The following is a 23,845-nucleotide window of genomic DNA, read 5'->3' on the forward strand; positions in this document are numbered from 1 at the left end:
GTAAGTTCCAGGTCTCTGGAGTAAGACCTTACCTGTTTCAGAAAGAAAAAAATGATGGTGAATGATTAAGAAGAAAAGTCAAGAGACAGAGGGAAACATGACAGAAAAATATTTTTGAAGGGTGGGAGACATGAACGGGAGGTCAGTTGGAGAAGAAATGAAAACTAGAAGAGAGAGGGGGTGTGGTGGGTGAGGCTACTATGTTGGATGGAGTTTCCCTCATAGGCAAGGCTCTGATAGAGAAATTACCTGGCCTGACCAGATACTGCACCACCACCTGAAGCTGAAGGGAAGTCTTGAAGATGCTCCCTTAGTGCATCCCAACAAAGAGGGTAGCTGCTTCCCCGGTGACTTTTCTCCAGGGCTTCTATGGAGTGGGTGTTGGTCCTGGGCACCACATGTTACCTCATTTAGTATTTGCAGAATTCCCATAGAACCTTTGTCGCTTGCAAGCTATGCACTGGAGGCAGGATGCTTGATCAAGTCTCACTGTCCAGTACACAAAGAATCTGGATTTGGTCCATGCCGTCTCAGAGACTGAGGGGAGAGAAGCAGACAGAATGGTACAGATGATTCAGGTTGGATCAGCAGAGTAGGAGCGATTTCAGAAGAAATCGAGGGAAAAGGTTGGACAGATGTGGAGTGAGCTGGCACAGCCAGGCAGATGTGTGGAATGTAGGAGGTCTTACCTTGTGTGATGGGCCTCCCTCTCCTGCAGAGCCCAACAGTTTGGATGGGAAGGGAGACCACAGGATGATGAAGTGGGCAGCAGTCTGAAGGTGAAAAGCAGGGGTGTTTTGGTAAAGGAAGGTGGAAGAAGGAGAGGTGTGCATACTGTGGGGGCAGGGGCAGAGTAGGGTGGAGGGCAGGAAGAGAGAACTGGGTGAAGGTCAGAACTTCCATGAAGAATCCAAAAAGGGATGGAAGCCTTGGCTACTTCTCCAGCTGCTGCAGGGGAGTAGCTAGGAAGAGGAGTCCCCAAGGGGAGCAGAAGTGAGGAAAACAGGCAGGGAATGGATGCCTGCAGACCAACAGGAGGGAATTAGGAAATTCTAGAGAGGAATAGGGAAGAAGGCGAGTGGAGAACTGCCTAGGAGCAGTCATGAACCAGAGCAGGTTTCTTTAGATGCAAGACTGGGATGGTGAAGACAGTCCAGCTTCCCATCTGATCGCCTCCTTTAAGGGGTTCTTGGCTACTGCCTGGGCTATGAGGGTAGAAGGAGGAGCCTGAGGACGACCTGTGGGACTCAGACCACACAGACCAGCAAGGGGGCCTGTTCTGTCTTCTCCCCCATAGAGCCCAGGACTTGGTTGTCCCCAGAGCTTAAGCTTAGACAGTTTTATTCAATGGAAACTCCGTTTCTGCCCAGACCTTGCTCCAAGGAGACCATCTTCTGATCCCCACCTCTGCCACTTTAGTGATCAACACCCCCACCCTGCCCTGCCACCCAGTATGTGGCAATGGCCCTTATGTGGACAGAGGAAGCAGGAGTTGAAAAGGGATAATCTGAGACAGGTACCGGGTTGGGGGGTCGGAAAAGCATCATAAGAAGCTGCAGAGATCCGGAGAAGGCAGGGTGAGACAGAGTGCGTAGCGTGAATCTGGTAGAGTGGGAAACCCAAGTGTCTAGTCCTGGGTCACCCAGGACGGGAAGGGCTGCAAGGTGCGATCCTCTTTCAGCCCCTTCTCGCCGCCTCCTCCCCATCTCGCCCAAGGGGGTCGGAATGGTACAGGCTTGCGGGGGCTTTTCGGAGCAGTGGAGTGGAAAATAGACTTTAACCCGCTTTGTAGCTGCGAGGGCGCCCCGAGCGCTTCTCCGGACCAAGGCTCCAGGCAGTCCGGCGGGCCGCTGCAAGACCTGGCCTGGAGTCCCCATAGTTGTAGGGGATGTAGACCCCCACTGCCCTTCGGGGTTCTGGAGGCCCAGTTAGGAGGTAAGCGTTTGGGTTTTGCTGTGGCCAGTTGGACTCACCAGGGCAGCGTCAAGAAAGTAAAATTATCTTCGCCCTCCTCCTCTCCCGCCATATGCGACCAAGGACTGACTGGGTCTGGACCTCCTAACTAAGAGCCCCCTTAGGCCACAGTACCCTGGAAGGCTGGGGTGGCTAGATTATACAGTACAGGTTCTAAGGGTCAACCGCCTTCTTTCCCTCCGGACTTAGTGCCTGCTTTGGAAACTAACTTGAGCAGATTGGGACACTGGCCTGCGGTCGCAGGCGCAGGTCGCAGGTCACACGTCCAAGAAGCTAGGATGCCACTCCCCTCCCCCCAAGGACCACTGGCCTGTCCTCTGGAGAACCACGCGAACAGCAAGGCCAGCTCCAATTTAGAATACAGTGACCCAAAGACTCCATTTTGGCCTTGTCGTCCAATACTCGAGCCCAAGGAAAGGAAATCGTTCTGAGCTTAAGCCCCGCGGTCCAGTGGGAGATGGTCGCAGCGCGAGGGAGGGAGGGGGAAGGCTGGTAAAACCGCTGCATCGGAACGCCTGCGAACTGCTGCGGGAGAGCTGCGGAGTGATGGGTTCTGTGGCTCCTCCCCGGACAGTGCGAACCTGGCCCCTGAGAAAAGAATGCATATCCTGTTTGAAGCACTGTTCCCCAAATCCGTAAAATGCGAAATTTCAGAAATATAACCGCAGCTTCAGAAAACAGCTCCGGAGGCTGATGGTGGGTGAGGGGGAGAGCTCCCTTAGGTGAGGCGAACGTGGACCAGGTTCTCTGGGGAATCTAGGCTGGACCCCAAACACCCATCCTAAGCTTGGATCCAAGTTCTCTCCGAACTGAAATGACATCCCAGGACGAAGAGAAGGGGCTCAAGTGCGATACGTGCTAGAAGAGGGTTTGGTATATTTCCTCAAGCCCGGGCTTTGTAGATGTCCCCCTCAGAGCAGAGTGTGGTGGAAGCTAAAGGGCCAAGTCAGAAAATCAAGATGCGAAGTAGAGGGAAGGAGAACACTAGCTCAAGCACCAATGCTCCAGTCCGGCTTTTGCCTCCGACTGGGGACCGTATTCCCCACCCGCCATCCATCGCCCCGCCCCGCCCCGCCCCCCACCTTGGGGCAGGTGAGCGGTGGCCAATGGGGGAGCGCGGGGCAGGTGCCCGCTAACTCTCTCCGCGCAGAGCTGCAGCCCAGGCCTGGCCCGGCAGAGCTAGAAAGATCCCGGGCGGTGGTCGGTCACAGCTTGATTAGTAAGGGAGAGAGCCCGGGGGACCGCTGAAGCGGCTCTCAGTAGCACAGGCAGCCCGCGCCCGGGCGTTTACGAGGAGCTGCCTGCTGGGCCGCGGGGACCACGCTCCAGGCGGTGCGCAGTGGCCCAACTCGGTGTTAGGGCTCTCGCACACCCCTCGCCGCCCCGCTCCTGGCTGGTCCGCAAGGGCCGAGCGCGGGCGGGTGGGCGGGCGGGGGAGGTGAAGGGTGCGGGCGTGAGTGCATGTGCCAGGCTTGGTGCACACCCCGCACGGCGGCAGCGCCGGGGCACCGAGCGTTCCCCAGAGCCCCGCTACCTCACTCCGCTTCGGCGGCCGCGACAATGTTCCAGCCCGCGGCTAAGCGGGGTTTCACCATAGAGTCCTTGGTAGCCAAGGATGGTGGCACCGGCGGGAGTCCTGGCAGCGGGGGCGCGGGCTCCCATCCGCTGGCTGTAGCCGCCTCAGAGGAACCGCTCAGGCCCACGGCGCTCAACTACCCTCACCCCAGTGCGGCCGAGACGGCCTTCGTGAGTGGCTTCCCTGCCGCTGCAGCTGCGGGCGCCGGTCGCTCGCTCTATGGAGGGCCGGAGCTGGTGTTCCCAGAGGCCATGAACCACCCGGCTCTGACGGTGCACCCGGCACACCAGCTGGGCTCCTCCTCGCTGCAACCCCCTCACTCTTTCTTCAGCGCCCAGCATCGGGACCCTCTCCACTTCTACCCCTGGGTGCTTCGGAATCGCTTCTTTGGCCACCGCTTCCAGGGTGAGTGTCCATGCCGTGTTCGTGACCCGGGGATGCGGGGGAGGCTCGGCGCGGCGGCGGGGCTGTTCAGAAGTTGTGGGGGACAAGGCTTAGGGATCAGCCTGGACTGTGCGCAGGCGATTAACCTGTGGTATGCTGTGTTGGTCTCCCACTCAAGAAGTGAGGTTGGGACCGCCAGGCTTTCCAAGGAATGAAGCCAGTTGGGATAGAAGGCCGAGAGCATCCAAGGAGCTTTTTCAGACCCTCCTGTGGCCAACCTTAATCTCCTTTCCGACTAAACCAGTTCCATCCCTGAAAATGCTGGCCCTCCGCCCTTCCCGCGCCAGAGCTTTGAGCTGTGACCCATACTTCGCTCCCTTGGTCACCACTACTCCTGGTGCGTCGGGGCAGGGGAAAGTCCACCTGCATTCCCTGGCTCTGTGAGAAGCAGGGCAGCACGGTGCGTTCGCTCGGATTTCTTGGGACGTTTCTCAGCAACCTTGGCCAGACTTTTCCCTGTCACATGTGCCCTCTCCGACCAAAGTGGGAAAGACTTGCGAAAACAAACTGGCTTTCTTCACCACTGACCTCCTCCAGGAGCCCACCCGGTTGCTAGAGCTCAGGACAGTCCTCTTGAGGAGAGTAGTGGCAGAGGAGGGCTTTTAAGGTCATATCTAGTCTTACCCCACCCCATCTGCAGCCGCATCTGGTTTGCTAATTAAGACCCCCTCCAAAAGCTTTAAACACACACACACACACACACACCAGATATCTGACTTTCCTAAAGAAAAGAGAGTTGTGTTCATTGCAGACAATTTTCTTCCTTGGATGTGCGGTTTTCTTTTCTTTCATTAAAGAAAAAAAAAAAGATTGGCCTTGATTCCTATAGCAATTGCTTAGTTCCCACTTTGATTTAGACTTTACTTACAGGTAAATTTAGCGTTTCATAAAACAGCAGCTCCAGAAGCTACACTGACATTGAGCCAGAACTACACGGCCAAAGAGAATCTGATATGTAGTGCAATTATTTATAGGATAAAGGGTAAAAATGTCTTGAACCATTAGCTACAGTCGCTTGACTGACTTGGAGAAAGCTATTTGGAGAGGGCCCGATTTGTCAGTGAGTGACCCCGGTCTTCCCTGGCCACTACATACCAACCGAGAAATTTCCATGGACCCAATAGTGTAATTACTTCGGCGCGTATTTTTGTGGGTATATTTTTCTTCTCAAAAAAAAAAAAAATGTGCTCAGGCGGGAGCGGAAAAGCCTAAGGTATTAGCTGCTTTAGGTAATATTTTCCGTCACTTAACATCAACGCTTACTACTAAAATGAGGTTTTATTCTAATTTAGCCAACTACCCGAGTCCCCCCTCCGGAGGAGGGGGGGCTCTATCTTCAGCTTCGCGCCCACTGGCGGAGTTTCGATTCTTCCAGGATGTGAGCCCACGGCTCAAGGGACCTGGAACCCTTAGTGAAGGATCTGGGACCCTGGAAGACAGGGTGCTAAGGGCTCCTAGCCTAGTCCAGTGCCTCAGCACCCTCGAGATGCTTCCTGGATGGGGCTTTTTCGGCCCTTAGTCCCGAATCTTACGTTTTTCTCTCCACCTTTCACACCTCTGGCCCCGCGCGCTGATCCCGCTCGCCCGAGGCTGGATGTGCCTTTTGAGAGAGATCAGCTCTCGGACTCGGAGCATCCCCGGCCAAGCGAGGCCAATACATCCTCTGCAAAACCCTCCAGGAAATTTCCGCTGCTTTCTGAGCCATCGGACCCAGCGGATACGTTGTGGAGTTACACAAACGGTGGGCTTTTTCTCTCCAGAACCGCGTCTCGACGCGGAGAAGGATCCGAGTGTGACCGCGCTTGCGAACTCGGAAGTCCAATGGGTGCTGATCAACCCCTTCCAACTCCGAAGTGCCACGGCCCCGCAGCCTGCAGATCGGATTCGCCGCCTCTTCCAGATCCCACCGGGTCTCGGGGCTAAGAACCCAGCAGTCCCAGGCCCTCCGGCGCCGTGTTTTCTGGAGAACCGGGTCTCCGCGATGCTCACTTCAGTCCCGTTTTGATACAAGAAACGAAACCCTACAAGAACGAAAAGGAACCCGCGTACGCGTTCTGTGCGCAGCGCTCCCGGGCAACGCGAGCGGGTAGCGCCTGGAAGCCGCTTCTCCTCTAAGCAAAGAGGAAAAGCTGGGGTGCACGGTCCGGACCTCTGAACTGGGGGCCAAACGGGAAGAACCCGCGAAGATTAAGCGAGGTTGGCGTCGTTTTGGTGATATTTCCCAGGGATCAAGAACTTTCTGAATTGGAAAGCTACGTCTGAAGGGGACTAAGGGAGACTCGGCCCTACCAACCCTGCTGTGGTTGTGGGCACTCGCTTCAAAGGCCGCCTTTGTTCAGTCAGGAGGAAGAGGAGAGGCTATCTCAGCTTTGCTGTGGACCGCTCCAGGTTCTAGCTCCAAGCCATTCCTCCCGGGCATCAGGCTCCAAGTCTGTGGCTAATGCGGCCTCTCCATCTAGGATTACAGCCCCAGCCCACGGTGCTTCGGATTCTTGCTCCCGCTTTCCCTTTCCGCAGCCTGGTTCCTAGTATCTCCGCTGCTAGCTCCCAGCCATCGCCTTGCAGTGGCCTGGAGAGAGAGAATGTGGGAATTTTCACATCCTAACTCCTAATTCCAGGGAAGGATGGGTTCATGTTCCTTTCCTACGGGTGTCTAAAACTGACACCTTTTCTCACGGCCTGAAATTACTTCGTCCAAACAGGCTGCACCCCAGCCTCAAGCTTGGTCTGTCCTGTGTGGCTCAGTCAGGAACTGGAGGTGGTAGGGAGAGGTGGACCCTTTCCCATAGGTCAAAAAGAGAGGCGTCCAGTACAGACACCTCATCACCCCTGTCCTTACAGTAACATGTAGCCACTGATCAATATCGTCGGATGTTTGGTTTTGCACTAAACACCATCTTTCTCACTGGAAAAGGCTTTGGTGTTCTTTTAATTAAATAACTTGTCATCGTTTATCAGTATTTTGGATAATTTTGTAGCCTCAGGCTTCTTTCGTCCTTGGGTCAAGAAGACCCTATGATTCAGCACATGCATAAGAACACACACTGGGGCACATGCTAACCACTACAGCAGGACATTCTCCCCCCCCCCAACTAACCAAGGTTGGGGAGTGGAGGCAAAGAAGCTGGGGTTAGAAAAGAGCTAGTTCAGGCTATCCTCATCCTATGGGGCTTAAACAGACAGGGAGAGCTTTCCTCCACTATACAGGTGACTGACACCCCCAGCACTTCCCTACAGCCACTACAGAGCACTGCAACAGAGCCCAGTCTTGCTTTCTCCGCTCACACTTCCCTGCACACCATTGCATCTCACTCACTCAGACCTGCATGGCCCTCTACACTGCAACCTCACTGCTGTATAGGGTAGACCAGACCACTGAGCAAGTGGGACCAAATGCTGAGATGGAAAGGCCTCTCCCTATAACCTCTTCTCTGGCTCATCTGTCCAGAGGGAACCCCTCTGGGGTTTTACCTGGACTCTGAACAATGTGGGCTTTCAAAGCAATTTATTCAGTAAAGGCTTCTCATCCGCTTCTCCCCCCTCCCCTGGACTTCCAGACTGGTCCTCATGCAAGGCTTTGAGTCTTCTTATTCACTCCAGGAGTAGGCTTTTTCCTTTTCTCCTCTTAGGCTCTCTGGCAGACTACCTTCCCTGACTGTCCCTCTACTTCCCAGCTGAAACCCCCACTTCTTCAGCCAGGCCAGGGGGGATCCTAGGTCTGCTTTTGGTACCAACCTTTGGGGGAGATGTCCATCCCTCACTCCTCAGTGACACCCCCTCATCCTGTTGTATAGTAGTGCAGACATAACCCCTTTAAATGAGTAGGTGATGGGAGTCAATCCCAGGCAACTGTTCCAAAGAAGATTCCAGCAACCCAGTTGGCTGGCACAGACTTCCAAAGCCCAAAGACAGTCGGGTAGTTGCAACCAGTAGAAGGATACAGTTAGTATACCAGCTGAATTTTTACAAGGGCACCTCATGACATGACTTTTACTTGTATAGCTCTTCCCAGAAACGGGAGGTCTCGTCTGAATTGTCCAGTTTGCTGTCTTCAGAGTAAAATAATGGGTCCAATTCAGTCAACTTAGTCAGTAGCCATCTCTAAGGAAATTAATTGGATCAGTCAATCTCAACAACTAACTTTGTCAAAACATCTCATCTAGGGCTCTGTGTTGTTGGGTCAGGGGAACTGATGAAGGCCAGTGTGTGATGGTCTCAGGGACTGTTTGAGTCCTCGAGAATGTGCAACTGTGGGGGGGGGGGATTGGGGGAGAACCAAACTGGAGCTGTGGACAGAGCCTGCTCTGGCTTTTATACCTTCTGACCACCACCCCAGTCTTATTCAGTCCTCTTCTGTGTAGGAGTGGAGCGTGGAAGTTTTGCCAAGGGACAGTCACTCTCTGAACTCATACAGTAAAGGGAGGAAAAGACAAAGGGGAAGATGGGCATTTAATTTACATATACCTATAGGGAAATGAATATATCGGAATGCACGTATGGGCCATATATATGTATATGTATGTATATGGACATTTCCATGTTCTTTCAACTCAGGACTAGTCAGACAGAATGCAGGAGCCTTTCCCATGAGAATGGCTTCCACTCTTCCAGCCTTCCTTCACAGTGGGCCAGCCTTCAGTGTTTAAGGCCTGAGGAGAGAAGGGAGAGGCAGGGAGAAGTAGATTTGAGAACTCCGGGGTCTGTCTGCCTGCTTGCTGGATCCAGCCTGCCTTCACCTCCTGTATGGCAGGATCTTTCAGCAGGGTAATAGTGACCTGAGCACTTAGCTGCAGGAGTGCTTTAAGCATGAGTTAGAATCTTTGGAGGACTTCTAGGTAGTCTTCTTTCCCCGTCACCTTTCTGAGCCCAGATCTTGTCCTCTTTAGCTAGTCTGGGAGGGGGGGACCCTGTCCTCTTCAGCTAGTCTGAAAAGGAGACGGTTTTTGGAACTAAATAATTAAAAGCTAATCAATCGTTGGGGCCTGGGTGTAAGGGCGCAGGAACAGACCTAAGGGATTTCTGCCATCCCCTTGGCCTTTCTGCTGCCCCTGGCAACGTTGGATTTGAGCCTGTTGGGCCCTCATCAGGCCTGGGCTCGCGTCTTGGCTCAAGAGTGGATTCTGCTCCTCGTTCCCTGTGGGTAGCTCTGGAGTGTGGTTTCAGGGCAGCCACAAGGGATGTGGAAGAGGATGTGGAGGTGGCAGGATTGCAGAGGTGGCAGGGCGTCCCCGAGGCAGAGGCCTGCTACTCACCGCGCCCCTTCTCTCTATCTGTACCTGCGTGTGCTGCTGTCGCCTGTCGCCTCTGGGCTGCAGCAAGCGACGTTCCCCAGGACGGGCTGCTTTTGCACGGGCCCTTCGCACGCAAGCCCAAGCGGATTCGCACGGCCTTCTCGCCCTCGCAGCTGCTGCGGCTGGAGCGAGCCTTTGAGAAGAATCACTACGTGGTGGGCGCCGAGAGGAAGCAGCTGGCAGGCAGCCTCAGCCTCTCCGAGACGCAGGTGAGCATTCTCCTGCCACAGCCTCAGGAGGTGGGCGGTTGGGTGCAGATTTCTCTACCCCTCGAGTTCCAAAAGCCACCTAAATGTCGTGTCCCTGGAAACCCTACCCTTTCTCTAGCATTGTCCTGCTAAGTTTCAGGAGAGTTGTTTTGTAATGAGACACGGTATCGGTCTCACTGTGTAGCCCAGGCTGGCTTTGAACTCAAAGCAATCTTCAGGGTCTCTGTCTCTTGCATTCTGGAATGGCGTATATAAGTCAACTCGCCTAGTTTCCCCGGTCTTATAATCAGCACTAAGGATCCCACCAGAACCACAGTAGACAGGATTTGGTCTGTGGTGCGCCCAGGCCACAAAGATCCCTAGCCCCTCAGCAGTCTAGGTGACACAGTACCCACAAGTTTGTGGGAGTGATCCGGTCTTCTCTAGGCCCTGGCATAACCGGGGAGACCTCATCTGACCTCAAGTACCTGTGGTATCTGGGCAAAGAAGGTCAGTGTCAGCTTTGCAACAGAGCAATGAGCGGACCTCAGGCTCCTCCAGGCACAGGGTATTCGCTAGAGCTCTGAGAACCGTGGATCATTCGTGTGCAATAAGCCTCCATGGGTGTCTAGGGAGCTGTCAGTAGACTTAGGCACGGAGGGCCTGTGGAATGTTGAGGGAATGAAGTCCATTGGTGTTGGGGGGCTTTGAATGGATGGCGTTACAGTTCCCACGTAGGGTTTGGTAATAATTGATTATTTAAAGGGGAAAAAAGATGTTTAGGGAATGGTAAAGAGGCAAACACGAGGAGTTTTTGTTGTTTGGTTTGGTTTTTTTGGTTTTTCACAGCGTGAGAGTGTCATTAAACATTTGGTCCATTGCTGGGAAGGAGGACCGCAGCAGCTGAGGGACTCCCAGCCTGACTGCTGTTCTGGATTGCTTTTAGGTTTACAGACCCTGCCAGCTCTCAGAGGCTGACCTCCAGCTCTGCTGGTGCCCAACGCTCTTTCCTCCTACCCTGCCCCTGCTATACAATTCCCTACCACCCCTCTGCAGGTAGGGGTCTGCCCCGTGCTCTCCCATTAGCTACTGGGGTAACAGGGGGCACTGGTCTGTAGACAACCAGCTCCCTAAACTGGAACCCCATAAAACAGTAGAATCAGGGTTTCCTTCCAGGCCACCACAGAACCTGTGGGCTCTAGAGTTGCTAGTTGACAGCTCTTACTGAACAAACAAATATTACAAAGCAACAGAGTTAGTTTTAAAAACTGTTTTAAAGAAAGCAATGTTTAAAAAATAAGTTAATAAAATAACACCTCTTTTCCCTCCTGGCAAACAGCACTTTGCAATTATTGTTTAAAACAAGGTGTCAACTTAAGAATGGTGTTTATAATTAGCTTCATGTTAAAAAGTAATATTTATTAAACGTTAATTGCAGGAATGTAAGAAAACAAAACAGTTTATAATCCTGCCACCCACAGATTAGCACTTGTTGAAATCATGGCATTGTTTTTAAACTTTCCATTTTTCAGCACAGTGAGAACATGTTTAATTAATTTTCTTTCAAACTGAATCTATCTTCCTGTCAATTTTAGCTTCTCGTGATGCCAGTTGATAGGCCGGTTGCTGCTTTCATTTCTATCATGGGACATTTTTAACATGCCTTTAGAACAAAACCGAAGAATACAATGTGTCTGTTCTGCTAACCCTCAAGACTCTTGGTTAATCCTGACCCCCCCACCCCACCCCCACCCCACCCCCGGCTGGGGGAATGGGGTTCTTCTTATGTATAAAACAGCACTACCCCTCTCCCCTCAAAGAATACCTGCAGGGGTTGAGCTCTTCCTCACAGCTCCGCCTTTGCAGGTAAAAACCCTGCGGTGGGGAAGGTAAGCTAAGCAGAGGCCCAAGTCAGGCAGATGGAATCCAGTGCCTGTCTGCTGCTGCGCACAATGGGCAAGGTGCTTGTCTCTTCATCCAGAGCTTCATCCAGAGCACAGGTTTGAGGATTAGAGGTATCTCATATGAACTCAAGTAACACCCATTCCCATTTCCTCTCAGGTCCATTCTCTTTGTTTAAATTAATCCATCAAATTAGTAGCATAATAAAGGCCCTGCCTCGGTTTCCCCTAAGCCAACATTTCTTCCTGCCACATTCAGTATCATCATCATCATCATCATCATCATCACTATCAGTTACCTCTCTGCTGTCCTTGTCACTTGCTCTTTGGACTTACACTGTAGAATCAGGTCACCATCCACCCCTCAGTGTTCGCCACACAAGCTTACCTGTCATTTCCAGTTATCTGTCAAGCATCTGGTACTCCAGTCAGCTCCCTGCTTCCTGTTTCTAACATGATACCTACATTTGTCAACCAGGCCTCTGTGCTCCACCCCTTACGTGTAACTATCTTTTATCTAGCAACTTGTATCTGACCCTGTTCATTAGCTGTCTCCCCAGATTGGGAAATTTATGTTTTCTCCAAAATACATATACCTTTCTTCTTAACAACAACCTCCATATACCCATCTGTTGATTACCTCATCCATTTTGTCTTCTTCTGTTCACCATCCATCTCTAGAGAGCTATCAGCAACTAACAACATCTTCCTACCTGCCAATGATTATCCATCATCTTGCCAACCCAGCTCTGGCTCTGTCTTCTCCCAGGTTTCCACTGTCACATTACTGTGATTGAAAGAAAGAAAGAAATACTAGGGTCACCCCCAGCCCTGAACTTGTGAGGTTCACCATCCACGTTCTACTTCTGACCTTTCTGTAGAGTGTGTGCATGTGCGTGTGTGTGTGTGTGTGTGTGTGTGTGTGTGTGTGTATGTGTTGTGATCTTTCCCCCGTTCTCCCAGAACTCACAGTGTCCCCCTTGCCGTTTCAAATATGCATCACATTTTGATGTTATCACTTAATTATCTGTCATATCCATATGTCAAGCTGTAGATCAGCTGTATCCATCTCGTAGGGTGATCTTAAAACACAGGGATACCCAGGAGATGCTCTTAGGACATCCAAGATGCAGTCCAAGAAGAAAACATTTCCCACAGCGCACTGGGTAATTGTGATGAACAGTATAGATCTGAGCATCTTGGCTGTGGGAAGCAGAGGCCAACTTTATTTCCTCATGGGATCCAGCACCGTGCCTGGCCTGGAGTAGATATTCAGTAATTATGTGCTGAGTAAACCCCAGGCATGGGGATGCAGGCCAGGCATGGGGATGCAGAAATGCCTCCGTGGATATGGGTACTAGCTGAGCTTCCAGGGGACTGGGATTCAGTTCCCAGCACTCACGTGGAAGCTCACAGCCATTCTACTTCCAGTGGAACCAATGCCCTCTTCTGGCTTCTGTTGGAACTGCATGCTTGTGGTCCATATACATATACAGGTAACACATTCATACATATAATATATATATAGGCAGGCAGGCAGGCTGTATACACTGATAATCCCAGCACTTGGGAGGTACAGGCAGGAGTCTCTGAAACTCTGTGTCATTCTGAGCTATACTGAAGCTGGCCTGACTAATGTCAATCTCTAGACAGATTGAGACCCTGTCTCCAATCAACACTGAACAGTCAGGTACATTTGTTTTGATCTCACACACTCAGACAGCCATTATGAATTACTTACTCCTTTGCCCCCTGCCTTGGACGCTCCCTCACTGTTTTGCCCCTGTGATTGTCCAGTCCTAATGTTACAGTGTTGATGGCACAAAGACAGGCTCTAGATAAGTCTCAGAGGAGAGCTCTGTGCTGGCAGAGCTCCAGCTTGAGGCGTTGGGCAGCCTGAGTTACCTGGTAGTGAGCTGTATAGCTTAGCTAGGAGTCCAAGAGGTGGAAGGATGGGCCCTGGGCCACAGCCAGTTCTCCTTTCTGGTTGTATTCATTTGCCTCTCATGACTGTGGTGCAGCCTGGGGTGTGAGCAAGAAGGTACACATCTAAGCTTGCACTCATGTGACTGCTTGGCAAATCTAGACCTAGGTCAGATCAGCACCTCTATCACCATGAGGGTGTGTTCCCACCATGTGAGACACCCGCAGGCTGACTTCCATGGATACCAAAAGGCCATGCAATCCCTCTGGCACCCATCAGATGCCAGTGGGCAGTCACAGGGCACATGGGGGTGAGTGATGTTCTTGGCCAATTACACGTTCCAGTAGTCCCTAGAATAAAATAGGCCAGCAGTCTCTCTTGACCTTGTCGGTCTTTTACTTTTGCTGAGCTGTGAGAAAAACAGGAAATTTGGTCTTGGGCCTTAGAGAGTCTTCATATAGATAAGTCTATACGTGCCTGCAGGACAAGGATAGAAAACTCTCTTGATTGTTGATTAATGTATTAAATTAAAGTATATTGTCCTACATGCCTTCATGACAAGGATAGGGCAACTGAGTCCTCTTGAAGTTACAGCTCAGGATGAGGGGATCAGAGGAGACCTAATAGGTGGGAAGTCCCCAGCAGACTTCAGGCCTGGAAGGTTTAGAAGAATGTGTAGGATTATAGGTGGTGTGGGGAGGGGGAAGACAAGGATTAGAGGAGGGCACATTAAAACGGAGATGGCACTGTCAAGAGCAGATGTCATCCTGAGGCTTGGGAGCAGGGGGAGGGAGGGCTTGGAAGTGCTTGGGGATTTCTTTACCTACCTATGGGTTTTCCTCACAGACACTCGGGGTGGGTGCTTCCTACCATGGAATGTCCTGCCTTTGGAGGGATGGGAAATATCTCCTTTGGCAGGAGATATCCAAGTGACCTGAATTTTAGGGAAAAGTCAAAAGTTTGACAGTAACTCACGGTGGCTCTGGGATGACACGCCCTTTCTTCCAAGTCCTGGGTCAGGTGTCCCCATATTCCTATAGCCTGGAAGTCCTGTGTGGTGGGGTGAAGAGGGTCTAGGATGGGTGGGGGAACAGGGTATAAGGTGGCTCGAGGAGTGGGGGGTGACGCCAGCTTGGGGGGATGAGGGTTGATCTGACTCTGAGAGCAGGAAGTCTGACATGATCAATTGATAGGAAAAGGATCCCCCAAGAGAGGGCAGGGAAGGGAGCAGGCTGAACGGTGGCGTGATTGATGTCTCCAAGCTGTCTATTCTAAGGACTTTCTCTGTGCTGAGGCCGACAGACTAAGGAGACATGCTTAAATTAAAGTAGAAGAGAGCGCAATAGAACATAAGGAGGAACTTCCCATGTCAGAGTTACAAGATCTTGGCAGGGATGTTTGGACTTCTTAAAGTCAGGACAGGGTCCTCCCTGGAAAGCATACAGGCACCTGGAGCTGAGAGACTGAGATTGGGGGAGGGGTGAGGTGGAAGGGCCCCTCCTTTGTTCAGAACAGCAGATTACTCAGAAGTTAAATGTGGTCTCCAAAATACTGAAAGGAGCTGCTTTCCCACTGTCCAGCCACTCATGAATTCACACATGTGTGTCCCCACCATGGCACAGAGTGCTCTGTCCTCTGAGGAAGGGCTGCTTTGGCACATTCAGAACAGTTTCTTGCTCTTCATCCCGCCCGACTCAAGGTGAGCACCGCCCCACTCTACAAAGGGTGTCTCTCCACCAGCTTCCTCCAGCAAGAGGTTAATGCTTCCTTGTGCTCTTTCTGGTTTCAAATTCCTGTGTACAAATCTATCTAGTCTAGTTTTATTTCTGTTGCTGCGACTAAAATATCCTGACAGAAAAAACAACTCAAGGGAGGAAAGAGTTTATTTGGTTACAATTTCAGGTTATAGCCCAACACTGAGGGAAGTCAAGACAGGAAGCCAAAGCAAGTACTTGCAGGTGGTAGCCTGCTAGCTATTCCACACAAGGTAGCCTTTAATCAAGCAACTCACTTCACAGTCAAACAAGTGCATCAGGAACCATGAAGGATGCTGCTTTCTGGATGGCAAGCAGGATTTTGCTCACCTAACTTTCTTATACAGTTCAAGACTACCTGCCCAGGGAATGGTGCTGCCCACAATGGGCTGGGTCTTCCCACATTAATCAACAATTAAGAGAGTTTTTCACAGACATGGCCACAGGCCAATCTGGCAAGTCCTCAATTGAGATGATCTTCTCAGAAAATTCTATTGTGTTAAGTTGGCAGTTAAAGCTAGCCAAGATGGTTCAGTTTCTCCCAAACCAACTAGTGCAGAATTCAGAATTGATGCTCAGGACAGTTTGGTCTACTTAGAGAGTTCCAGGCTATGCAGAGCTACATAGTGAGACCCTATCTCAAAACAAACAAAACAGAAAACCAAATCAAAACAGCCCCCTCCCCCCAAAAAACCAAATCAAACAAACAAACCAACCCACCAAACAAAAATCCTCTTGCAAAGGCACGTCCACTAAAGGGCTCTGCATTTTAGCACTTAGCTTCTCCGGCCCTGTTTCTGGTTCCTTCCAGTCCCTCTTCCGTTGATTCCTCCCATTTCCCAGACCTGTCCCTGGCACCACTGGCTTGCAGTACAGTGTTGGGTTACTCTACCTCTGTACAACTGGATGGCCACACCTGGACAGGCCTTCTGGATCCTGGGACTCAAGTCCAAAGCCAGAGAGGACAGTGCTTAGTCTCCCTGGGGTCCAGGAGTGTCCAAGCAGGCTTTCAAAAGCCAGTAAGAGTTCCAGGTTACGTAACCCAGGGCAAAATGGGGAGTCTCAGAAGAACCTATTTGGCTTCACCAAGAAACTGGGAGATTCACAGTAAAGTGTGATTTAGGAGATCACAGAAGCTTCTCCCCTAAAACACAGGGGTCAAGCTGGGTGGGGCCTCCAGCCAACATCTCTGGCATGCTTTGGGGGCTGAGAGAGATGAATATATATTGATGTTGGGGTGGGAGAATAAAAGTTCAGGGAACAAAGAAGAGCTTTAGATGTTTAGACCCATTCCCTTCTGTCTCGCCCGTGCACAGATTTTTGTCTCCCATGGCTGTGACTGCACATAACCAACACTGTTCCTCCTGGCTTTTGTACTATTATGAAGTCACAACTGTCCCCGCTATTATAGGATTTATAAACAGCATCTGTGTCTGGATACCCAGCCCAGAGCTGCTCGGCAGAGGACATCCAGGCTGCCTATGGAGAGGGCTATTCCAAGGGGCGGGGGGCTTCCTTGCCCCCAGTGCTGTTTTTTTTTGAAATAAGGTCTCATGTAACCAAGGCTGGCCTTGAAGTCACTATATACCTGAGGATGACCTTAAACTTCTGATTCTTCTGCCCCACCTTCCAAGTGCTGGACTACAGGCGTGTACTGTCACCTCTCCTTTAGGTGTTGTGGAGGCTAGACCACAAGGCTGGGTGCATGCTAAGCATGTACTCTACCAACTGAGCAACAGCTACATCCCAATGACTTTAGTTCTCTTATGAAAACAAATAGTCGGGATTCTCTTCTGTGTGGTGTACCGGATGTTGCCTAGGCCTATAGCCTTGTCCTGGGCTCTACTCTGCCGTTCGTAGTTTCCTTCTCTGGGAGAGAGTTGACAGGCAAGGGTAGCAGGCTGGTTCTGTCCTGTTATAGGCCACTGTAATCATCAGTTCCTGGAAGGAGACCTGAGGATGGGGTAAGGGAGAAAGGTGCAGAAAGTGACCCCCTGTCTCTGGGTGCGGCCTGCTGCCCCTTGCATCCAGCCCACTTGGGCTTGTCAGATATGATGTCCTGTACAGAGTTCTGAGTCATTCACATAAGGCAGGGTTAGCTCATCCACCCACTGGCTGGCACAGTCACAATATGCTCTGGGGTAGAGGGCAGGCACTGGGTTGACCGCCAGGGGTATGCTGAGAACACCGGGGCTTGGGTGGGCATGGGATCCCGAAGTCCTGAGCTCAGAGCAGCTGATATCCTTCCCTGCCTCCCTGAGAAGAGGCACACAGGCTACAAGTTTGAACCCTGCCTTGTCCTAACTTTGTTCATCAAGGCCGGGTGTGCGGATGCTCCTTGGACTAGCTCTCCTGTCTCGAGCTAGTGGCATTTGGAATACTGAGCACCAGCATCCCCACCTCCAACCTAGTGGTGGGACAGATGGCTCAGTGGAGGCCTCTGTGAGCAGGGACTGTGAGGAGAACCTTCGAGGGCCTCTATGACGGAGAGGAAGGTTTGTGAGGTTGGCACATCCCTGGCACGAAACCATCCTACAGCCAGGATACCAGGCCCACTTCTCGCCTTTGCTGCTTGTCTCCAAGGGCTGCCTTCAGCCCTGCCCTGAGTTCTAGCTCTCCCTTCAGCAGTCACTGCAGTTGCCAGAATTGAAATGCTCACACCATGGTACACAAACAACTTACCAGTGCTGTCTGCACAGCCACAAGCAGGCAGCCCCTGCTTGGTTTAAGCTGTGCTGATATTCCCAGGAGAGCACCAGGACTTGCAAACCCATTGCCCCACATCCCCTACCCAAGGGATCCACTGGCACAAGAGTCCAGGAGGTGCCTTGGACCAGCAAAGGGCCCCCCAAAGCATCTCTCCTATCGGAGAGGGGTGTCAGTCCAGAGAAGAGACTTAGCTGAGGAGGGGACTCAGACTCCTCCTGCTAGCACCAAGGAGGATTTGGACCTGGCTGGCCCACAAAACGATGTGTAATCAAAGCAATGTGCAAGTACTGAGGGTGTGTGGGGAGCCACCTACGGGAGGATGTGAGGGCTGAGTCGTGGACACCCAGCAATGCTGGGAGGGACGACTGGAGCTAGGAGAGAAGGAAGGAGGGATGGTAGAGATGGAACTAAATGGGGCTTCCTGGAGATGCCTAGACCACCAGCCTTTTGTGTCATCACAAAGGATGCTGTCTCCCTTGTACAAGTTTCACACAAGAGCTGGCACCTGAGGGAATGGGGTTTCCTAGCACACAGCTCTGGTCTGCACAGTTCTACTACTGAAGTGGGTAGGAAATTTTCACACAGTACAGGCAGCCTGTGAGTTTACAGTGCCCATTAATGGTCCTGGGATCTTAGATGTCGTCTGGCTGTCAAAAGCCATGTTCTTGGTGTAGATACCTCCTCCAGGTTTGAAGCCATGACTGTCTGGTGTGGCGGTATGAGGCCAGCACAGGAGATGGAGGATGCTCAGGTCCCTCTGGGGATGACTCCATCTTCTCTGGACATCGGCAGAGCCCTGGCCTGTTATGTTCTCTTCTGCCTGGTCACTGTGGCTGCAGAGACCAGGAGGCTCAGCAGCCATACCTGCTCCTTTGTCTTAGAGTGGATCTGGGAAAACTGCCCTTATGTCTAGCCCAGTCCTTTCTCTGCCCTCCTCACTTGCATCTGAAGAGCAGTCCTCCAGACCTGCCGGGTGGCAGATGCCTGGAAGAGAGAGCCCTGGCCTGGGTGGCCCAGGTCCCCCATCTGACTCCCAGCTCAGCTGGAGCGTGAAGGCCATCCTGGCTGCTTTGGGTGTTTCTTACCTGTGCCCCTCCCTCCTGGCCCAGGTGAAGGTGTGGTTCCAGAATCGGAGGACAAAATACAAACGGCAGAAGCTGGAGGAGGAAGGGCCGGAGTCTGAGCAGAAGAAGAAGGGTTCCCACCATATCAACCGGTGGCGCATCGCCACGAAGCAGGCCAACGGGGAGGACATTGATGTCACCTCCAATGACTAGGGGAACAATCAAGAGCCCACAAGGGCAAGGCATTGCTTGCTGCTGGCCGAGGCTCCAGGGGGCCCATGCTGGACTCTGGCCACTCCTTAGCCAGGCTGCAGGGAGGCCTCGAGTCACGGCCCCACAGGGCTTGGAGCCTGGGGCCATCACTGTCAGAGGGACAAGAGAATGGGCTGGCTGAGGCCTGGGACTGCTCAGCCTTCTGGTGGAGAGCCTGCTGCTTGGGTGGACCGCCCATCACTGCAGCCCCCCAGCTGCTCTCCATGTCTCTGTCTTTGTTCTGAGACATTTCTGTTTTAATTTATTTTCCAAGTCCTGCTGTAGTTCTTAGTGACATCCCCTCATGTCCCCCTTCCCTATGGGAATAATAAAAATCTCTCTCTTAATGACGTAGCTATCCATCTTCAACCATAGAGCCTGGGCTGTTGGGTGTTGGTTCTTGGTATAGTAGGGGCTGGTCAGCAAGGGCGCTCAGGGCCCAGGAGCCTGAACGGAAGCTGCAGCCACATCTTTCCAAACTCGTGGAGGGTCGGGAGGCAAGAGATTCCTTACATCTGTAGACTCCGGTGGTTTCTCCAGCTGAGGAACACCCAGAGAGGGAAGGAGAGCTGGGGCCGGTAAGGAGGTCCCAAGCCCAGGCCCCACACAGATGTGCACCTGTCCTGAAGAACCTGAGGTCGCCTCTTGTTCTGGCTTCAGATACAAGGTCTCACTCTGTTACCCAAACTGGCTTCCAAGTCACAGCAATCCTCCTGCCTCAGCCTTCTAGGTGCTGGATTGTAAGTATGAGCCACCATACCCGGTGTCCCTGGGCTTGATGGTGAGCTTGGCGAGGTCATCATGGCTCCGGGACACCTTGACCTAACAAAGGAAGGCAAGCAGGCCCAGTGAACTCTTGTCCATCCGCCTTTCAGTTTGTCTGTTTGTCCTTTCCTCTTGACACATTTCCCTCCATCCTGGAGAAGTGTGGTTGTATTTCCAACAGTCTTTCCCTTCCAACACCCAGGCCTGTGTCTACTTCACCTCCCATGAACTTCCCAACTGTCCAACACTCTCCTGATGTGAAGGGCAGCTACCAACCACTGTCCCAAGCTCCCCATTTGGAGATCCACTTCCTGCCTGGGTTAATCTGTTCCTTTGTCTGCAGGGATGCCCCCCTTGTCTCCCTAATCTCTATGTTTTCATTTTGGGTCCCTCATCTCCTCTTCCTCTGGCTCATCCACACCTCAGGTCTCTCCTATTCAGCTCACCTATTCCTGTCTAGACAGTGATGTCTGGTCACACATCAATCCAGGTAGCATTCCTCAGTTGTCCCTGCCACTGTTCTGGCCCTAGTCTGCTCTCTGGGTAGAGCATAGATGTGGCTTCTGTGAACGTTAAGAAGGTCCTCCACGCTGTGGCCAGCAGGGTCCTGATCCTCCTGATCAGGCAAGATAGTGTCTCCTCTTCCTCCACGCTGTACTGTGCTGATGCTTCTCTCCCACCCGTGGCCTCTCCTACGTTGCTCCTGGTGTCCCTGAGTGAGCTGTCATGGCTTTTGCTGGCCCGTGCTGTTCTTCCCATCTGGGATGCTGGTGAGTACCCTGTGGATGCTGATGTACCTGATCTATGCTGAAGGCCCATTCCTGTTGCCTGGGCTAGGTGCAGAAAGCCAAGCACACAAGGTTCTTTTGCTGGGAACACAGGCCTAGTCCTACCATCCTACCTTTTCTACTCTGCCTGTCTTGCTGATGTCTATTCCAATTTCCAGAAACCAAAAGATTTTGCTCCTTCTGTTCCTTCTTCCATTAAATGAATGCATCCCTCAAATTTTAAAAGTTCTAACCCAGCTAAGTCTGAATAAAACCCTCACCGACTCTCCCTGCCAAGCAATATTGGGGGTGGGGGAAGCAGTGGGGGTGTCCATGAACAGGTAGGATAGGAGGAGAGGCTCACCTTCAGCACTACTGTTGGGGGTACAGAATGGGTGAGCTCTTCCTCTGAAGATCCTACAGTGCTTGGCTGGGGGGTGGGGGTGAGGGATGGGTCCTGGAACGCCCCCATCAGAAGATAAAGGACTAGAAGAATCTAAAAACCTGCCAGTCTTCCTAGGCAGGCCTGCTGGGGCGGGGCGGGGAGCCCCTCCATCCCCCCCATGTTGTGCCTCTCCCGCAGACGGTAAATATTGGTGTTGTGACTTCATTAATAAAGGCTTCTGTGAGCCTGAAAACCATGGAATCAGGATGAACTATTTTCTGAGCTGCGGGCTTGCCAGGTTTGCTAATTTGGGAGTTTTTGGGCCCTCTCCAGGAAAAAAACCAAAGTCTCTCCCGAAGAGAAAGAGCCGCAGATGCAGCTGAACAGCGAGGAGACAGGACTGCTGCTCCTGCCCGGTCCCCTGGGGGCTCCTGCCTGCAGCGAAGGGCCTGCAGAGGGCCAGAAGAGCAGACACTGGCCTCCTTCCCCTCATCCATGTCCCGGTGAGCTGCTGGGCCAGGCCTCTCTAAGCAGGCTTGTTTGGTCATTTCTCCTCAGTTGGTGCTGACCTCCAGAGCCCTGAGGAATGAGGGCCTGACTCTTCTGAGCACCTGTTAAGAGCACAGAGTTGCAGGAGCCTCAAGCGCAGCAAGCAGGAGCTTGTAACTCCAATCCACATGCTTCCTCTCCAGGAACGATCACACCGGTTTCTCTTGTCCTAGGCCATTCCCAGATTGGCCTCTGGCCTCTCAGAGATGTGGCACCTGCTCTCTTTATCAATCTCTCCTCACAGGTGCTGTGGTTGCTTCCCTCGGGGACATCACGGAGCCACGCTCTGTCCTAGAGGAGCCAGCTAGACCACAGGCCGCTCTGGGACCCCGCTCCAGGACAGCCACACAGGGGGAGGGGATGGAGGGCAGAAGGCTTAGCGGTACAGGCCCAGCCAGCTTTCCTGTCAGACGGTGCTGCCAAGGCGGAGCCAGACATCGGGAACAGGTTTAACCAATTACCCGAGCGCCCCATCTGCTGTCTGGGGTTCGTGTGAGGGTGAGTGCATGTGAGGGTGTTTGGAGTGTCTGGGAGGGCTGTGGGCGTGCGTGCGTGAGAGTGTGACTGTGTGGGTGGGTGTGGGTGTGTGGCTGTGCGTGTGTGCTGTGCACGTGCGCAGAGTGTAGCTCCACATCCTGGCCATGCCCCTTCATTTGTCCAAGACTGAAGCTAGCAGCTTCTGGTCTTCCTGCCCACCCCCCCGGAGAACTTGGGGTCTCAGTGGACAACCCACCTGGCACCTCAGCTTCTTGTCACTCTCCTCACGCCTGGAAAGAGCACTTTCAAATCACACATTCAGATGTCCTTTGCTGGGGTGCTCTGGCTGGCTCATTCATTCTGCCATCCATCCACGTTAGAGTGTGAGCCCGAGGGACGCTCTGAGCTGCTGCCCCATTCTTTCTCTGATAGGCCCTTGTCCGGCTATGCTTGGTTTACCAGGCCAGCAGAGGCCCAAGTCTACTCAGACCACTTCTCCACCTACTATGTTGAGCCAGGAGGACACCAGGTGATGGTGTGTGGTGGGGTCACCCTCTGAATCCAAGTTTCAGTCTCAGTACAACCCTCACTCTCTTTGATAAATCTATTCTTGCTCCCTACAAGAGAGGCCTTAGACTGTCACCCTGCTGTTCTTCTGTTTCTGTCACCATCAGCAGGGAACCTACTTCATCTTCCTTTCTTTCCTTCCTTTTTTTCCTTCTTCCCTCCCCCTCTCCCTTTGGAGACAGGGTATCTCAGGCTGGCCTCAAATTTAATAGAAAACTGAGGATGAACTTGAACTTCTGATCCTCTGCCCTCACCTGCTGAATGCTGGGATTACCTGGGTGCACCACTGTGCCCAGTTTAAGTGGTGCTGGGACTTGAAGCCAGGGCTTCAAGAAATGCCGGGCAAGCGCTGCCAACTTACTTACACCCCCAATTTCATGACTTCCATCTTCAGAGAGAAATGAGCCTTGGAAGGAATACCTTCATATCACTTAGAGAAGGGAACCATTAGTCTGAGCAACAGAGGGGAGCTGACAAAAAGGGAACAATGAGCAAACCTGGGAAAGCCATGAGAATGTCGGAGCATCCCTTTGTATCATGGGAAGCCCTTAGTTAGTAACAATAGGAAGACTGTGTAGCCCTTAGGTCTAGAGGGGCAGGAACAGTGTCCAGCAGAACCTGGGGAGCCCAAACAGGAGCTATGGCCCTGGATGGAGAGAAGTCCACAGAAGTTAGAGGGCCAGGTGGGTAAAATCCCCAGTCTTGCTTGGCCAATCCCAATTTTCTGCTCATAACTCCAATGGTGAAGTTGGGCTGCAAGCTCTCGCCTGGGACCACCTCTTGGGATTGTGAGCAAGGGTGCAGGTGCCTCCGACAGGGCTCTCCATCCTCCCTGGATACTTCTGCATCTAATGCCTCCTCCCCACCTGCCTCCTGTAATCTCCATGGCTCTCCTGAAAGTCCTAAGAGCTCTCTGATGTAAGCTCCCGTCTATCTGTCCTTGAAGACACACTTCGGCGGCTGATCTTTTCCTGTCTTTAATACCCTCTCACTTCTCTCTCTGTCTGACTCTCCCTCCTATACCCGATAAACGCAGTGTCAGGATGCCATGACATAGAGCTGACAACCAAATCTGCCTGAAGAATTACTTCCGTGTAGGGCTTAGCAAAGTGCTTGCTATGCAATCATGCAGACCTGAGCTTGATCCCTATGTAAGAACAAATAAACAGATCAAAATCTCTGTGCTGGGGAGGCAGAGATAGGAGGAGTCCTTGAAACTTGTTAGCCAGACAGACTGGCCAAATAATTCAGTAAGAGA

The 23,845-nt window shown here is 52.3% G+C and overlaps 1 protein-coding gene across 2 annotated transcripts; it reads left to right on the plus strand.

The window, feature by feature from the left end:
• Positions 1–3,420: 3,420 nt before the first annotated feature.
• On the plus strand, positions 3,421–19,427 carry Emx1 (empty spiracles homeobox 1). 2 transcript variants are annotated; one of them, XM_021190938.2, is made up of 3 exons: positions 3,421–3,955; positions 9,310–9,494; positions 18,871–19,427. In XM_021190938.2, exons 1-3 carry the CDS (start codon positions 3,436–3,438, stop codon positions 19,036–19,038), a joined length of 873 nt encoding a protein of 290 aa, XP_021046597.1. In that variant the 5' UTR covers positions 3,421–3,435; the 3' UTR covers positions 19,039–19,427. The 2 variants fall into 2 exon arrangements, with proteins under 2 accessions (XP_021046597.1, XP_029391416.1); XM_029535556.1 differs by lacking the exons at positions 9,310–9,494; positions 18,871–19,427 and adding an exon at positions 5,755–6,936.
• The last annotated feature ends 4,418 nt before the right edge of the window (positions 19,428–23,845 follow it).

This window comes from Mus pahari, chromosome 2 (assembly GCF_900095145.1).
Source record: "Mus pahari chromosome 2, PAHARI_EIJ_v1.1, whole genome shotgun sequence".
Lineage (NCBI taxonomy): Eukaryota > Metazoa > Chordata > Mammalia > Rodentia > Muridae > Mus > Mus pahari.

Excerpts from the sequence above, each read along its gene's own strand:
- Emx1 (XM_021190938.2), top strand. The coding sequence starts at position 3,436 with ATGTGCCAGGCTTGGTGCACACCCCGCACGGCGGCAGCGCCGGGGCAC. Across the intron at positions 3,956-9,309 it reads CTTTGGCCACCGCTTCCAGG|CAAGCGACGTTCCCCAGGAC; the intron begins GTGAGTGTCCAT and ends TCTGGGCTGCAG. Across the intron at positions 9,495-18,870 it reads TCAGCCTCTCCGAGACGCAG|GTGAAGGTGTGGTTCCAGAA; the intron begins GTGAGCATTCTC and ends CTCCTGGCCCAG.